The 18,902-nt window shown below is 39.2% G+C and overlaps 1 protein-coding gene across 1 annotated transcript in view; it reads right to left on the bottom strand.

Moving 5' to 3' along the window:
• The window catches only part of trpm4a (transient receptor potential cation channel, subfamily M, member 4a), a 39,938-nt gene that overhangs the window by 9,241 nt on the left and 11,795 nt on the right, over nt 1–18,902 (bottom strand). The window contains exons 4-15 of the mRNA XM_067616294.1: nt 16,520–16,700; nt 15,624–15,793; nt 11,583–11,760; nt 10,752–10,816; nt 8,774–9,013; nt 8,307–8,409; nt 6,704–6,822; nt 3,040–3,342; nt 1,460–1,561; nt 1,103–1,231; nt 721–850; nt 256–401 (exon numbers count right to left, since the gene is read on the bottom strand). Of these exons, the coding sequence (XP_067472395.1) occupies nt 256–401; nt 721–850; nt 1,103–1,231; nt 1,460–1,561; nt 3,040–3,342; nt 6,704–6,822; nt 8,307–8,409; nt 8,774–9,013; nt 10,752–10,816; nt 11,583–11,760; nt 15,624–15,793; nt 16,520–16,700 (1,866 nt within the window). The remainder of the gene's footprint in view (nt 1–255; nt 402–720; nt 851–1,102; nt 1,232–1,459; nt 1,562–3,039; nt 3,343–6,703; nt 6,823–8,306; nt 8,410–8,773; nt 9,014–10,751; nt 10,817–11,582; nt 11,761–15,623; nt 15,794–16,519; nt 16,701–18,902) is intronic.

Here is an 18,902-nt window from a genome sequence, read left to right as displayed (position 1 = left end):
TCCCAATTTAAATACAGTAAGCCTTTTTTACTGTAGAGCCACATTATATGTTAACTATACTATACGCATTAAGCATTTTTACTTCTAAGCCATGAAGAAAGTACTTGATAAAAATTTACAGTCTCATGTTTCCTCTTGTTTTCTCATATTTAAGCCTTTGATAAAGGTTGATTACTATTTAAAGCCCCCTTAAGTAAACTTGCATTTTTTACAGTCTGTTAAATCCTAGAGTTAGGAGGAGGACAGCATCTCTACCTGAACACCGTCATGGCTGAAGAACAGGCGAGCGTCAGCTGCAGTGGCCATCTGCAGGCAGGTAGCTCCGCCCCACACTGGAGACTTCCTTATAAGGAGAGTGAAGGAGCGACTCTCACTGCTCTGGTAACATTCACCAAATACATCTGAGCACAGCACAGCACAGAACACACAGATGGATATTTTTATCTTCTTCATAATGGCTAAAGATGAAGATTGAATTCCTAGGTGACTAGATATCAGGGTTTCAACTTTTAGACTAAAAAATGTATAATTAAATGTTTTAAATCTAAAGGTTATTCACTTAAATGCATTTCGACAGATTTACAGGGGCTACCCTTTCATTTGCTGCACAGTATTGGCTTGGTGGTGGGATGTGATAGAGATTTTCTTTAACTTTGCTTATAGCTGATGCACAATACAGTCCACATACTAGAAGGCAGAACAGCTTGTGGTCTCACTCACCGTGTGCCAGATTCTCTAAGTTCTGTGCCAGTTCCTTCATGGCAAGCTTGTTCTCAGTCTCATTCTCGAGCTTAGAAAGTTCCCTCAGCATCTTACAGCCACCCAGAGCGCTCAGCACTGACTCCTCTGCCTGTCAAGGAAACACAGAAACACAGACGCCTGTCCAAGAAAAATGGCAGCTTTTTGATCTCGATGAAGATCTTTTTTTTCTTGCTTCTATTTGACAGTACAGAGAGACAGGAAACAGGGGTAGAGAGAGGGGTATGACATGCAACAAAAGTCCACAGGAGTTGAATCATGGATTTTGCAGGTATGTGTAGGCTACTGGGGCACCCTAAAACTGGTCAAGTTTAAACTACAAACAATTACAGGTGGATCTCACCATCTCCCAGAAGAAAACAGCCATTTCACGGCGATTCTGCAGGACAGCCCAGATGAACAGAGCTGCCCAGGGTGATGGACAGCGCTTGTCCCGGTACATACACTCCCCCAGCAACATCTTGTTGACTTGCTGAAGGTAAGACAACAGAGTCACATGTGAAGGATTTAGATCTCAACAAAGATTCTCTCTTACGGCTTAGAACATGATCTGTTTTAATCTGGGCCAGCAGCTTTCCTCTGTTTTCAGTGATTTTGTAGGGTGGCCCAAAACACAACCTTTTAAGAAAGTAGTTGCTATGTCTTCATCTGATGGGAGATGTCAACTTTTGAAAGGTTTACTTAAGTGCTGTTCACTGACCTTCATAGACTTCCTGGTGCTAGAGGTGGGGTCCAGGCCCAGAGACACATAGTAGAAAGGCTGACAGACATCACCCAACAAGTCCCACACCAGGCGGGATACCTGCAGCATCACCACACACTTTACTATTACTATGTATCGCGCAATCTTGCTTTTATGTAATGACAACTGATGTAAAGCAGACAAACAAAAACTATTACACAGTTTGCTGTTGGAAATGACATTGTTCTATTTCAAAATAGTTCAGTGCTATTTATGTGAGTCTGTTTACATGAGCACGATCAGACGGTTGACTGAAGTGAAGTGAATGTAAAACTGGTGCATTCAGTGACTTTTCAAACCTCCCCAGCGACTTTGTTTTTTAAAAGTAATGAGTGACAAGTCCAGTGTCACCCAACCATAGGTCCAGACCAGCAGCTCTAGATACAATTGGGTGAATAATGCGCTATGACTTTCACCAAATGAGGGAATATCTTGTGGAAGAATGCTGTTTATCCCTCCAGCAGAGTTCCACACATTTGGAGAATCCATGACAAGTATCACTGAAGTTGTTCTGGAGGCTCAAGGTGGAATAACACCCCGTGATCAGTGCAAGCAGCACTTTGACTGTTTAGTATTTTCATGATCTTGAAATTCACTTTACCCGTCTGTGTGGTATTTTGGTAACGAGCATAGACCACATGGTGCACAGGTGGGAGGAGAGGAGCCAATTGGTGGTAATTTTATTGAAATTTATTGAGCCAGTACAAAGTGGGTTGATGGTATTTTGGTGGAAAGTCACACTTTTTCAGTTTGCAGTTTCCTGATTCTGTCAACTGGGGACAACAATATACTATGAGTAAATGAGCAGCAATTATGGAATAATTCTTTAAATGTAAATTAATAATTCTAACTAAAAAATCTTCAGCCTTTCAAGTAGTATAAAAATGTTCCATGTGATGATGAATATCAGTAAAGCAACCTGCATTGATATATAAATTAATGGGTGATTTTTACAGCAGCTGCTGCTAAAGCTTTTATATAGAGTATGAGAAGCTTCTCCTTCAGTTCATGAAATCCCTGCAGCATCTGAAGGCAGCAGATAGATGTTGATAAATGTGTGATCAAATATGTGTTTACCTTAATTAAATCTCATGCAAATGACACTAGGCTGCTACAAAATAACCACACACACATCTATACACACCTAACTGGTCAGTTATAACTCACAGGAAACTTTGGATTAATGGAGCTCATTATTCACTTCATCACAGGCTCCTTTCCAGCTTTTAGCAAAAGTGGTGTTTCATGTTTTATTCTTGAAATACACTACAGTGCAAACACTTTCAATTATGATGTGATACTGCAGAATTAAGACCAGATCCAATAATATAAATGTATTATTGTTATTTTTAATTCAGTTGTTAATGTACTAATTTTGCTAATCATTGTAGATTGTAAGTATTTAAAAACAGGAGAAGCATCATCATCACCATGATAATATCAGCATGACATTAACACCATCATCCTCGCACCCAATGCACATTCATTAACAGTTTCATTAAACCTGCTATCAATATTTTATGTTCCTTTTTCCTCACCTCATAGAGGCTCAGCTCCTTTGCTGAGACGGGTCCAGTCAGTGCACTCTGGGGACTCTTTAGAGGTACTGTCACAGCTCCATCCATGCTGGGCATGGATCCTGCCAGGCCCTGCCTCTCACTCAAGCGCCTCTGGAGCAGAATGTAAGCCAGTGAGCTGTCAGACAGTGAGCGGTACAGGCTCTCCAAGCGCTGGTACGTCAGGTAGTCCAGGATATTCAGACCATTCTCACAGAAGAGACGTACAAACTGGGGCTTGTCATTGATCAGAGCATCTGTCATGGAGTCTTCCAGGTCCTCATACTGAAAGTACAATCACCAATCATCAGCATTATATGATTGAAGCATAACACTTTCTGTACCATAGCCCCAGGGTTGAGTGAAAAACAATCTTAGCACTGCCAAACCATGATGGTCTCTGACCTTAATTAACCTTTCTCACTATATTTAGCTCTCAGTACTTCAGTAAGTCCTATGTCACAAGCTGAAATTTACTGAGCACAATCATGCTCTCCTGGGGATTAAACATTTGATTTTAATGACTTCATGACTTTTCCTCTACCAGGACACACTTCTTCTTAGCTTATCATTGGTGAGTTATCAATGGTACCTTGCATTAGCTCAGTCAGAGAGGCTGCACTTGCATTAGCTGATTGGCATCAGCTTCATTCATGCTCCACAATCACTGGCTGATTCACCAGCTGCTTGGCAACCAGCCTACTAGTAACATCCAATAATATTTCTACCAGAACTGAGGTGTACAAGGTGACGTTTATAACTTGACTCTTGTCACCATTGCGCTGTTGATACGTTCATGTCAACACTGATTGCTGCAACATCCTAATGTGCTCAGTTTTGGTATTGATTTAACTCAGACTTAATATTGTCTCTGACTGAAATATGTTGGTCATTCTATCCAACATGTTCAGTAGGCAATATGAGTATTTATGAGATATCAGATATTAGTATAGAGGTAGGCAGAAGAAACCAATGGCACAGGTAAGTGATTATTAATAAACATGTAAGAACTGATAGTGGGGTCATTTACACTAGCTAGATTTAGGCTTTAGTTAAATAAATTCATTATCATGCATCAGTCCAGTCAAGGTACAGTTCAAATAAAGTATTCCTTGATTAACGTTAAAGCACAATTTCAGAGACAGAACAATTTTATCCGTTCTGGCTATGGTTAACATTTGGGCAGATTATTTCTTTGTTGTAACATTGCTTCTTGGCAATAAATCTTATACCGTTGGAAAGCCTGTTTATTTCCCTTTTAAATGGTGCCACATTTGTAAGGAACATGCATTTGTGGGATGAGCAGCAGAGCTGAGTATGTGGATTGCGCCCATGAAAAATTTGCCAAATCTTCTCTGCCAATGCCAAACAGCTTATTTTGCTGTTGCTATTGACTCTTGTTTTGAGCTTCTGGTACCCTCAGGTTCTGCCAGGAGGCCAGCCATGACTGCCCTTCACCGTCAGGCCCGTCTGCACTGGTGATGGCAACACATGCAAAGGAACCTGAACATGTGGAAGAACGTTATGTTCAGCGATGAGTCCAGATTCTGCCTCAGTTGGATCGTAGGGTCAAAGTGTGGAGAAGATGCAGAGAATGCTATGCTGATTGCTGCACCGATAGAGTAACATCTTTTGGTGGAGGCAGTGTGATGGTGTGGGGCGGCATCTCCCTCACTGGAAAAATGAGGCTTGTCATCATTGGAGGCAATCTCAATGCAGAGAGATATCGAGATGAGATTCTGCAACCAGTGGTAATCCCATATCTCCACAGTCTGGGACTGAACTCTATCCTCCAAGATGACAATGCTCGCCATAGACTAATGAGCACTGCTCTTCAAGCCTCTATATTTAAGATATTCTTTGCCATGTTGATTGAAATGTCAGTATAGAACAGTGGACCTGCTGCTGTCTGTGATCTAGTAACAATGTTGTGCTATTCTATCTTTGAGTGGCCCCTGTGTTTCACTTACATAGAACTGGTGTCAATGAAGACACTCATTAACAGTCTCAGGTGTGAGGTTTTGCCAAATGGGGGCCCTCAAACCCGAATTCCTATTAATCACATAAGGACTGCATTTATATAATCGATTATCAACTCTGACTCGTGCCTTGTTAAAGGCCATGTGCACCAAGATATATTTTAGACTTTTGTTCCTGCAGCAAGCTGTAATTAGGCAGAACTGTTTCAGGGGATCACATTGTTCTTGGGCCTGCTGAAAGTGGGTTTTAATTTCCAAAATGAATTCCTTGAAATTTTGGGAGTTGTTGCAGACAAAAGAGATGAGTGGCAAATCCTCCCTCTCCCTCCAATACTTGCCATTGTTTTGGAAGATACTTTTAACTTCTGTTTTGATTTCTCTGAGGAATCACCGCGAATAGCCTCTCTGCCTCAGTGCAGTATAGAGGATCCTGGTGGCTTCATCTATGTCGTGAGGGTATGTACATATTCTATGGAATCATATTAGTTGAGACTTGATTAGGCCCCTGTAGGTGTACTTAGGGTGATAGCTGCTCTTATGGAGCAAGGTGTGTCTATCCATCTCTTTAAAGAAGAACTTAGTGGCCGGATGTTTGATTTCCCTAATTGCATTGTTGAAGAAGATTTGGGTGTCTAAAAACTCCCCCCACAGGCCAAAAATATCATCCAAGTAATGCAAATATAACAAGGGTTTTGTATGGTATTTTGCAAATGCCATTTGTTCCCACTTTGCTGGATACTAGTGGCACAAGACGGGGAGTATTTCCGAACCATCCCATAGCACTACTCTGCAGGTAACATTTACCATTGACCTCAAAATCATTCCTAGTTAAGGTGAATAGTTGGAGGATTGCTTTATCAAGACAGCCGGGCACAGGATGTTTATGGAAAGCCTAACTCCATATTTAAGTTAGTATACAACGAGCCGATGGAAAATAAGGCACTGTTTTTCAGCTTATTGACAAATTCGTAAGTGTCTTTAATGTGAATCAGATAAGTATAGATAGAAGATTCAAATGATAGTCTATATACTCGCAATATGATATGATTTTGAGCCACAATCACTTACTATCGGTCTACCCGAAGGAACCCTAAACGCAACAGCCCAAGATTCAGGGCCCTTATGTATTTTAGGTGGCAATTAAAACAATCTAGAGCAAGGCAAGTCAGGACCATAGAAACAGGCCATTTGTTTGACTGTAATATATTTTTGTTCATACAGTTGAGGCACTATTTCCCTGACCATTAGCTCAGATGAAGCCTAGGACACAGGTAGGGGGCATAGTAGATAGAATTGCCAAGCTGTCCATTGGCCTCAGATATATAATCAACATCTTGTAATTTACCAATGGTCTGCAGAGTGTCCCTCTGCATCGACGTGATGTTAGGTTTAATGGCCGTTCTAACTGAAAAGTGAAATGGGTGGTGAAACTAGAGTGAACATTGCAACCTTGAAAGACTACAGAGGCTTTAAACTTTTTGTGTTTTTGGACAGACTACAGCAGGGTGATATGCATGTTAGGTCACTATGACTCAAGGACAATCAACCCTATGGTTTCACTTTGTGTGATAAAGGCCTCTCTCGATATATTGTGGTATCCCATGTGTAAAGATGGTGGTTTGACAGTAGAACAATTTATCAAAGTTGTCATTCATCTGGACTCTGACCTTCCACTGTATGTCTCCATTGAAGAGCTCAGTTTTGGCGATGTCCACTCGGTTCCAGGCCACGGCCAGTTTCAGCTCTTCAGTGTATTCACTGGCATCACTGGACACACGTTTACTGGCTTAATACACACACACACACACACATACACACAAAAGCAGCATTTACATGTACTATACAATAATGGACACTGGGTAAATAACATCAGTGTTGTGATTTTTGGGGTCTTTCATTGTCTTACATAGGCGGGGTCAGAACTGATGCCATTTTTTCTTGAGTTGATTTGAATGAACTGCTGCTAAAATAGTCTTCATGCGGGCCTTAAGACAAGACTGAACACACAGTGGTTCTTTAAACATTTACAGTCCAGCAACAAGAGTAACAGATCTCTGTTAACAGACCATAAGTATCCAACAGATATATAGATTCAGGAGAAGTGACACCACTCTGAGTAGATGTTGAAATCTGGGGACATGAAATCTAGCAGAAACTGATATCATGAGATGTAGTTAACTTTTGGAGGCTAAGACATCAATCAACAAGTCTGCTTATTTCAAACAAGCTGTTGTTCAACCAAAAACAAACAAACAAATCTTGATTCTTGTCTACCCCAAAATTACAGGACTATTTTCAAGTTGCCTTTTATGGCCAAAGTCTGAGAAAGCGCTTGCAACAGTAGTTTAGATGAGCACAATATTCTTGACAACAGCTTAATTGCACTCAACAGCAACAGCTCTTCTCAGAGTTTCAAATTACATCTTGATGTGTGGTGAACAGGAGAAAGCTCTGCTCTGGTACTGTTGGATCTCATTGCAGCTTTTTACACTGTGGACCACAGTATCCTGATCAGCACACAGTGGGTGGTTCACTTCCCACCTCTCTGACAGGAGTTTCTTGGTAGCTGTTGGTAACTACTGTATACGTCCCCATCTGAAACTCTGTATTATGGTGTGCCCAGAGGTTCCATTCTGAGTCCTATTCTGTTCGCCTTGTATATACTTCCCCCAGATAATAAGTCATCTTAAAAGTATCTCCTATCACTGCTGTGGAGATGATATTCAATTATACATCTTGTTTAATCCTCAACATGCAAACAAGCAAACTTATTTATTTTACATAACTTTATAAAAACTGGATGGCAGATCATTTCCTAAAGCTTGATGCCGACAAAACAGTAGAGAAATATTGCAAAACTCCCATTGTGCCCATTGTGTGTCAAGATGACATGGAGATGATTATTCTTGCTTTCGTTTCTCCTATCTTGACTATTATAAATTCCTCCTCACTTGACTTAACAAAACATTCTAGGATTGCTTACAAGTGGAGCAAAATGTTGCTGCTAAGTTATTGAGCAGGTCATAACAAAGGTCTCACATGACACCAATCTCAATTTTTTTTGACACCTTTAAAAAGCAGCTCAAGACCCACATATTAAGACTTGCCTTTGTGTCATTTTTTAGTCAATTACAGTATATTTTTGTGTTTTTACTCTCTATTTTTCTTATTGTCTGTATTTTATGTCTATATGTCTTATTTTTGTTTATATTGTGAATCACTTTGTGATGTTCTACTTTTTAAAGGTGCTGTATAAATAAATGTACTTACCTCTAACAAGAGTTTTCAGGAGAACTGTATCAAAATCATCAAGACCCTCCTGTTCCTCATGGAAAACAGTGATGAGCTCTCTGTTCTGATAAATACTCAGAGTCTGCACACACAGAGGCAGTGAAAGGAAATGAACAAATCAACATTTCATTTTATACATCACAAACATTTACATAAACACACGGACTCTGGGCAGATAAAAACAAAAAGTATGTTCTGCAGATTAGAAAAGTGTGTGAGGCAGTCAGGTTTCATCTTATACATTTCTCCCACAAACAATTTTAGATGACTCCTCATTAGAGCATTACAGCACACCAAGATTCCTCTTAAAAATAAAGTTTAAAATGCAGATTTAGAGTGGTGACAACTGCAGACTTCAACTGTAACACTAACAACACACTTTGCTATCCTACATGCAAATACAGAAACGTGCAATCACAGAGTCACACATGTGCTATCTGACTCACGCTGTCCACTAGTTTCTCCAGCTCAGCTTCAGCTGGGAAGTGTTTCCGGATCTTTTCGCGAACTCTGTCGCGGAGCTCTGTGCTGAGACTCTCAGCAGCCTCCCCCTCTGCTGAAGGAGAGGTGGGACTGATGGAAACAGGGGAGAGATTACCCAGCAGCTCACTGATAAGGTCTGCAGCTGGACCAGTACCAGCAAGAACCAGCCAGGGTGTAGCTTTCCTTAGAGAGGCATCTAATCTCTAAAGCAGAGAATATATAAACACAGAATAAATGACATGAGTTTATCAGTGAGATGGACATCTTTCTTTTTAAAGAGCTCAGATATAACTGACAAAACACACAACTGAGCTACACAGTCAGAAACTCAACTGCGTATGACATCATACAGTATAACAAACTGTAAAATAAAAAGGAATTTAGTCGAATCACCTAATATTTTGTCATGAACTTTACTTAAACTTAAAGTCAATTCAACCTAAAATTTCTCGTTTTTATTTCAATACCATTTGAGAACGTATATTTATAAATTCTTCGGACTTGAAGTCTTTTGACTTGAAATGATGAGTTGAATGAATTTACTGCTGTGAGTTCACTCAATTCATCAAATTAAGTTTCTAAAGAAACATGATCAGCATTTTAGCAAATTTTGCAGCATTTTTAAGAGTTAAAACTCTCCAGAGATCTTTCTTTCAGGAGACGCCAATATGGCAAAAAGAAATATCTTTCTTTTTTGTAGTTTAAAGAAAAACAGACAATCTAACTTTCATCATGCAAACCATGATGAATTCATTCATGATTGAATTCAGTCACTACCCTCCATACACTACAAAGATAATAAGGTCACTGAGAGCAGCTTTGTATGTTATCTTTGTACTGACTCTACGGAGCAACAGTAAAGCAGTAAGTTCTTAGTGTCAAATGAAAAACTGACTCTTAAAATTAAGAAAATGTAAATGAAAACCAAATGTAATCTGAATTAGATTTATAATTTCAAACAGTTACCAGACTAATTCAATAAATTAACAGATCTAAATCCACCGAATGAAACAAGACGTTCATACAGCATGTAATATTTAGTCAGGATAACTTTTTTGTGGCGTTAGAAGAACTATTCTTATTTGTTGACTAAGCCTAAAATTTTAAGGAAGCCCTTTTGAAACAACATGTACAGTGCATGAAATATGAGAAACTGCTTAATCATCAGTGGAAATATTTCTTAGATTGATCTCAAAATTCTGGAAAAAAAAGTCCCCTACATGGTGCAGAAGAAGTATAAATTTGTAATTCATTTGATTTTGAGATCATGTCCAACGTGAAAAAAGTCAGACTTTCTCCTTAATCAATGACATTGATTGAATGACATTTTGTATTTGGGTCTTTTTTCACAATGCAAACATTTTCATTTCAGAATTCCTTTTCTCTGAATTTCAACACTTATCTCAGTTTTCCATGTGGTCTTTCTTAACCCTCTTGCATAGAATACCACTAGATTGTACAATTACTCTACCTTTTGCTCCCTTTTTTGGTTTAGTTTCTGTTTGCATGTTTTTGTTAACCAAAATGAACTGAAACCAACACCAAGCTCAGTGCATAAGAAGAGGACCATGACAGCCCAACCACCCAGTCAAGTGAGTCAACACTGCAGGGAACAAGTGGAGCAACTGCATAAAGCAACCTTGATGTTGATGCAGTCAAGCGTCCTGTGTCCTATTAGCAGCAGGTAGGGTAACCCTAACCCTAACCCTAACCCTAACCCCATAAGGGTTAGTGGTAATCAAATCCCCTAAACCTAACAACACAACATTTTACCAGTACTACCTGTACAGTGGTAACATGTATATTTTTATTAAATCCGTAAATCTATTATGGTGTGTATGTGTGTGTGTGTGTGTGTGTGTGTGTGTGTGTGTCTGTGTGTGTGTGTGTGTGTGTGTGTGTGTGTGTGTGTGGAGTGAATGTATTGGACAGTTTCCTCACCTCAAGCATATTGGCGTCTCCTGAGATGAGCATGCACAGCACTGGGATTTCAATACTGCCACTACCTGTTGGCCCAAGATAACAAGTTAGAAGAAGAAGACACCTCTACAGAGACATTGCATTAAGCAAAGACAATATTAGAAATACTTCCTCATAATATCCCACAACCTCTCCAAAAAGTGTACTACATTTCTTATGAGTTGAAATTACTAATTGGTTTTTGAAACTGCTCAGCTTTCATCCAATTCCCAGCATCTTGTTTTGGCCTTTATTTATCCAGGGTAGGTTTACTGGGGACAAGACAGGAACACTGTGCTCTACATTCACACAGTGCATGCATAATTTTTATCACTAGCCCCTTTCAGACATACACTTCACTCTGTAGATTCTCTGGCAACTCAAACATGTCATGTTTGAAAAAGATCCTGAGTCCTGTAAAATCCAGCAAAATACTTTATGTAAGTAGAATATAGGTGAACTGAGAGCTAAAACATAACTCCTCTCAAAACTGAGAGACCTTTTCTTCCTTCATTACTGCCCAGCTCAGCACTGTTCATTGTGTAGTGCAACTACTGTGGTGAGAAAAGGAAGCAAATTTTGGAGCTTAACTTTGGATCTTGTCTGCCAGATGACAACTGTGCAAGCAATGTGGCTCTATTTGTAATGGTTCTGTCATGTTTGAACTGATTGAACATGGAACATTTTCCAAAGTTAGACTTACATGCACATGCCACAGCCATTACTTTAGTACTTGTAACACTGCCGGATGACCCAGCTATGATTCATGTTTGAAAGGGGCTGTTGTTTACACACTATATGTCTCTGTCTCACCCCAAATGCCAGTGCGCTGATGGGAAATGTAATCCTCCAGATTAGCACGAAAGGCTGTCTCTCCTCCTCGGCGGCCTATACTCCCATCATCCACCAGGAGGAAAGCCTGGCAGTTCTTGTCCAGGCAGCAGGAGTCACGTGATGTGTTCTGGACGTAGTAACGAGCAGGGAAGCTCCCCTACAAACAAAAAACAGAGACAACAAGAAATGTGAGTGAGTTGTAGGATTCATTCAGGGATAAAATCTACTCTGCCACACCTCTGCTCATCTGATCAGTGCCACTAATATTATATGACACTTTGACCTAGCAGGCAAATCCTGTTTTATGAGTATCTGGGCCCCACTCTTTGTACATAGATAACCAAGTTATCTGGATTAGAATGTTGACAATTTGACATGAGTTTGGATTTTTGGGTTTTTCGAAAGCTGTCTCAATATCCATCTGGAGCTGTTGTCAGAGCAACAATTCCTTAAGCCCAAAACTGCTAAAATGCAGCTTATTGACAGTTAGCTGGATCATGACTAAGTTTTAGGGTGAACCACAAACATGAACTCATTTTCAGATACAAATGTCTCGTGTTCTTTTTTATGATTAAAAGAGAATTGATATAATTATGATTTTAGATGAGAACATGCAGGTTATTTATAAATCATTAGGATCTATTGATATAATTATATCAATTTGATTTTTATAAGAAAAAGTTGGAATGAAAGTAGTCATGTGCACATCCACAAAACCTCAGTGGGGTGGGTGCTGGATACAAAAAACAGTTAAACTTGATACAAGGAGTACCCGCCACACACTGAATGGGAGAGAGCTCTCTGACAAGGAGCTCTGATTCAGTGTGCGGGTTCTCCTTGTATCTAGTGTAATAAAAAGTAACCTTTACTTATACATGATAAAATATACAACTAAATGAAAGTTTGTGCACTAAGAAGGAATCAATCCAAGTTTAGTTTGAGATACTCTGAGCAAAAAAAGGTGACATAAACTCACCTAAAAGATTCAAGACCAATGAAGCCAGGCCATATGACATTTAATTTGACATTTGACAACTAAAACATATTAACTGATTAACTGCAGGACTCACTTTGCTTAAACATGTTTAGGCAGTTAAAGCTGCTCTTTGAGTAGAGTTTCTTGTAAGGTTTAATTTTCATAGCAGGCTTATGATTATCACTCAGGAGTCCTTGACACCTCTAATGAGGAGAACCTCATCAATCATGCACCCAACATCACTGGCAGTCTGGCCACATTCACTGGTTATATCAAAATGTTTAACAGTGATGACAGTTTGGAAAAAGTAGAAACATTGTGGAGCACAATGTAGAACATAATGGCAGCGATGCAGGAACACACAGAAAATTAGACTTATGTCCATTAATCTATTACCCCAAGTGCATGCTGGGAAGGTTCCCAACAACAAGGTTCCCCCATCCCAACTCTTTACTCATTTTGCCTTTGTTACTAAGATAACTTCATCCAGGATGAACAAATCAGTCCTCAAACTGCCTTCAAAGAACTACATTAGCTGGATGAGAATTTATTTTAGTCTGATATTATTCTGTGATATTTAGCCTGCATTAGTCAAACTACATTTCAAGAACAGGACCCTGGAAGCCATTCTATATCACAATGCAAATGAAATGCCAGTGCACTTCATAATTGTACATGCTCAATGTTCTGTGGAGGTAAAACACTGAAAGGGATGACACAGCAAAAGACAGATCAAACGGGATTGTATTGATGATAGTGAAAGACAGAACAGGAGTATAAATAAAAGCAGACAGTTTCATCCTGTTGTTGACAGTATAGCACCTCTTTCTGCCAGAGCTGAAACTTAAGCTGAATTAAGAACTTCAGGTAAAACATAGTGAAATAAAGTTTTGTTTTGGGCTCTGCTGTGCAGCTGGGAACCTCTTACTAGCCAACCACAGCCACCATCAGTGTGCTTTGTTTTAGTTTCTTGTTCATTTACTGTAAGTTTACAATTACACATACTCTACTGCATCCACACATCCACTCAACACTACTGGTTGAAGTGACTTCTTAAAGTGCTTTGTTGGAAGCTGACAGGGTGTTGCAGCGTTTGCTTCCAGAGATGATGCTCCACTTACTCTCCTGTCCACATTACTATATCCTCTCTCTGCTGTCACTTACACATCATTACTGCCAAAATCTCCAATGTATCAAGTCGGTTTTATCTATAACTGAGTTCTTGACGTATTTTCTTAAAATGTGATTTAATTTTTCTTGATTCTTGTGCAACAATCTGCCTTATTCTTTCTAGGAAATTCTTGTAACAAGTAAATTCAGACTTAATTATAATCATTTTTTATTCTGACATTTTATTCAGTCCTTCCATTTCCCAACAAATTATCTGCACTGAAAAAACAACACAGTTCCTTTTTAATGCAAAGCTAATCCTGAACAAAATTTGCAGAATACAAAAAAAAAGAATAATATTTATCTTTTAAACCAGAGTATAATAGTTTTAGTTACTACTTCAAAGTGAAAGAGATATGAAGTCTCTTTTATAAACTAATTAAATACATTATGAGAATATTTTCTCATTTCTAACCCATTTCTTAAAATTGTGAAAGTTTTCAGGTTAATGACAATCACTTTAACTGATTAATCTTCTATTTTTATTCTGGAATTGGATACAGTATCTTACCTATACAGAACAGATTCTCAAGAAGCATGTGAACCCCTAATTTGGTAATGGGGTATTCTGGTATACCACTGAGTTACAGTAGCATGGGTCCAGTTATATAGCATACCTCCTTGCTTCCCTTACATGAGACCTAAAAGATGAGGGAAAGATGCTCCAGCATTGCTTTGAAGAGATGGTAATTCCTCATAACACACAGCTGTACCAGTTGTTACTGAGTTTTGGGTTGTTGACTTAATCTGATCAAGCTCTGTCTCAGATCTACACTCTTATTTGTCATTCTCACAAGACATGGCAGATGTGAAAACCTATTAATACTGTACCAAAATATTTATTACACAGGATGTGCACAATACATCCAAACAACAATCAAACCTGTACAGAATTTGCTATGTGATATAACATCTTCATCCATCAGTGTTCAAATTGGCATAGTTGCACTAAAATTGGAGCAAATTAAAATAGTAATTTAAAATGATCATTGACAATGGACTGTTACTGCTCATATTACAACCATGTTGTGATTGTAATATAGCTGCAGATCAGAAATGTATTTTGGCACTAAATCATTCAGTGTTTTATAAACCAACAGCAGTATTTTAATATCAATTCTTTGACAAACAGGAAGCTAGTGTAAAGATCTCAGAACTGGAGTGTTATGATCCACACTCTTGGTCTTAGTGAGGACTCTGAATCAGCAGCAGCTGTCTGATTGACTTTTTAGAGTGACCTGTACCATTACAGTAGTCGAGAGTATTGAAGATAAATGCGTGGACAAGTTTTTCAAAATCCTGCTGAGACATTAGTCCTTTAATTCTTAACATATTTTAAAGATGATAGTAGGCTGACATTGTAATTTTCTTAATGTGGGTGTTGAATTTCAGTTCTGAGTCCATAACTACATCAAGATTTCTGGCTTGGTTTTTGGTTTTTAACATTACCGATTGAAGCTGAGCAATGACTTTTAAGTGCTCTTCCTTGGCTCCAAAAACTATTACTTCAGTTTTATCTTTGTTTAACTGAAGAAAATTTTGGCACATTCAATCATTAATTTGTTCAATGCACTTACTCTGCACTTGTATTGGACCACAGTCTTGGATGTGTAAAATTTGTAAATTTGTTTGTCGTCTGCATAATTATAGTAACATAATTTGTTGCAATCTGAGCAATTGGGAGTAGATGTAGATGTTGAACAGAAGAGGTCCCAGAATGGAGCCTTGGGGAACTCCATGTCATTTTTGTCCTTTGAGATGTGTAATTACCTCTAGACACAAACTAGTCCCTGTCCTTTAAGTAGGATTCAAGCCAGTTTAGTACTGTGTAAATAAGTCTCACCCAGTCATGATTTGCATATTATGATAAGTACCTGTGCATTGACAAGCCGCTGCCTGTTGTGCACTAGGCCCCAGGGTGCCAGTCCCACAGCAATAACTTTCTTCTGGGAGAGAGCTGGAGCTGCAGCCCCATGATCCCTCACTGCCTCACCCACACAGCGGGCCACACCCTCTCTCAGACCCCCCGTTAAGATCCAGGCCCCTGGGAAAGAGTAGGGAGAAAAGCAGTGAGGTGGCACACATAACCACAAGGTGAGCTTTTCAGCATATACTGTATACATTGAGCATGTGCAGGTTAAACTCGTGGTGGTCACTTAAGTCAGAAAGATTTATCTTCTAGATACCATGAATGCCTGTAACAAAACTAGCAGATGAGATATATCACTGAATAGGTGAAACTCTGACCTGTTGGTGTGCGAGAAAAAAGTCAGTAGGCTTCATCATCTACAAACCATGAATGCCTGTACCAAATTTTGTATCTAGAAGATGTGGATATTTCACTGGATAAGTGGCTGGCTTGCTTTCCTCCAGAGTTTACACATATTCTAGGTATGGTCTCAGATTGGATATTGAACCAACACATACACAACTAAAACATGTGAAGCCCTGATTATTTACTTTATGTAGTTATGTTAAATAAATGGAGGGACTGCCTCTAACAGTATGCATTTTAGTTTGAATTTAATATGTGTAACATGTGACAAAAGGAAGTTGAACCAACTGACCAATACAATAAGACATACTCATATAAACAACACAAAGGAACATGTACTCCACAGCTGACACCAATGTTTTCAAAATGCAGTACTGTCATGTTTACAGATAGACTGGTTTTGACATCATAAAAACAATATTTTCATATGCATTTGCATTATATGTTCGCTTGTTGTTGTCTCTATTGATTTTAATGGTAAGCATGGGTTCTTACCTGTGCTCTGTGCAGCCTTAACCAGCCCATTTCTCAGAACATCTCTCACCCATGTTTTGATCTTCTCATTACCTTCACCCCCCACCACTGACACCACCAAGTTGGGTGAGGGCAGGCCCCAGTGAGCTGTCATCAGGGTGTAGATAATCTGAGGTGATGTGTCACATGACAGCCGCAGAAACTAGACAGGACAAAGAGAGGATGGCAGATAACCAGAAAAAGGAATTCATCTATCAAATCAATTTTTCCATTTAATTAAACAAGGATGAAATACATCACGACATTTCAACATCATTCATACTGTTTGTCTCACCTACCTGCGAACTAAACTTTGAGTATAGTTCAATCAAAATAATGCTTTTTTCCACCATCAACAATACCACTCAACAATATGATGAGTTTGCTCAGTTCTTTTATGACAAAGTTTCATTTATCAGAAACAATCTCTGGTATATTCTGTCCTTGACCCCAGTGCATGATAAAAATTCATCCAGCAGCTTAATTCTCCCACCTACTTCCTTGACTCCATTCCCTCCAAACCATTTAAGTCTGCTCTTCCTTGTCTTGCACATGACACATTGAATATTGTTAATGTCTCTTTGCTTATTGGGACTTTCCGTACTTCCCTCAAGCAGGCAGTTATCATGCCATTACTGAAGAAAAAGAGTCTACATCCATGTGTAATTAGTAATTACAGACCAATTTCAAACCTTTCTTTCATCAGTAAAATATTGGAAAAAGCTGCATACAAGCAATTGGACAATAATCTTTTACTCAACTAGTGCAGTGCCTATTCAAATCGTGCCTGTTCGGAATGGGCCAATTTCTCAATACCTAGAGAGAACAGTGCCCGTCCCCTAAACACCTCTCATGCAGACTATCGGTAGACACTACAATTTACCGACTGTAGAGCCTTTACAACCTTGTCTATAAAATATTTAAGAAAGTTATTGCAGTCACTGTTTGAGAAGACTGGCAGGTTAGGGTTGCTGGGAGAGACAATACAGTTTACAGTGTCAAACAGGACTTTAGGGTTTCTCTTGTTAGAAGAAATTAGATTAGAGATGTAAGAAGATCTCTCAGCCTTCACCATATTGTTAAGGGTACCCACGAGTTCTCTGAGATGCAGTCTGTATACTTCAAGCTTAATGGTTTCCCACAAGCACTCTGTCTTTCGACATTTGTGCCTTAATGTCCGGATGGTTTCATTTATCTATGGGGATAGAGTTTTGGAGATCTTTCTAAGTTTTAGATTTTCCAATTTATCCAACACCGAGGAGCAATGAGTGTTAAATGATTGGATTAAAGTATCCACATTTCCAGCCTTTAAAACAATAATGCTGCCAAACACCATAGAAAAACTGACAGCTACAGCCTATTTATGATACGGGTGTGTCTCATATGGCAAGAAGGCTGAGACTCCAATGCAAAGCAAATGTCAAATAAAATACATTTATTGTCACTGACACATAAATCCTTGGAGCCAACAAATTCAATATCTATACTATACATATGTGTAAAAACAAGGTCCAGGGTGTGCCCACCTGTGTGTGTAGAGCCAGATACGTGTTTCTTAAACTTGAAGGACTCAGTGAAATTAAGAAATTCAGAGGCAGCATTACATGTAATGGTATCGCTATGAAGATTAAAACCCCCAACCATTAGGACCTTGTCCAGCTTTATAATAGGTCATGAAAAATCTGCAACATCTGATAAAAAGGATCCAATGGGGCCTGGTTGTCAGTAAATTAAAACACAATAGATAGGATTTAGCCGACCGACTCTGGACATTTGCAATTCAGTAGTAGTAGTACTCTGAGCTGACATCATAGACAGAGATGGAGGTTCTGGGGGTGGAGTGTGGAATGTAAACAGTTGGTCACGTGGAGGGGACTGTACAGTGTGCTGCAAATTAGCCGCTAGCATTCTGCTACCCAGCCTGTTGGGGTGGACTCCATCAGTTTTGAAGAGGGGAGAACAATTCCAGAACAGATTAAAAGTGTCAATAAAACCTATTGTGAGCTCTAAAGGCGGACTGGAGCCAGGTGTGGAGGCTGAGGAATCTGCTGAAATGCCCTGCTCCAGGGGCCACTGTGGCAATTGGACCAGATATAAAAACAGACTTTCCACAACTACTTAAAAAGTTGAAAAAAAGAGATTGATCAAATCCTTTTTGGTCAGCTCAGACTACTAACGAGCAGTATCATTTGACCCCACATGGACTATAATTTGTTGTATAATTTGTTTGGTGGAGAACGGGAGTGAGCACAGCAACCATGGGAGCTTATCCAGGATGTCAGGGACTGTTGCTCTGGTAAAGCAGTGTGTCGCTGCGTTGAAGAAACTGATGTTCCTTATTATGTCCCCAACTAATAATGTGGTT

Source organism: Thunnus thynnus, chromosome 17 (genome assembly GCF_963924715.1).
Source record: "Thunnus thynnus chromosome 17, fThuThy2.1, whole genome shotgun sequence".
NCBI lineage: Eukaryota > Metazoa > Chordata > Actinopteri > Scombriformes > Scombridae > Thunnus > Thunnus thynnus.
This window is presented reverse-complemented; position numbering and strand designations above follow the sequence as displayed.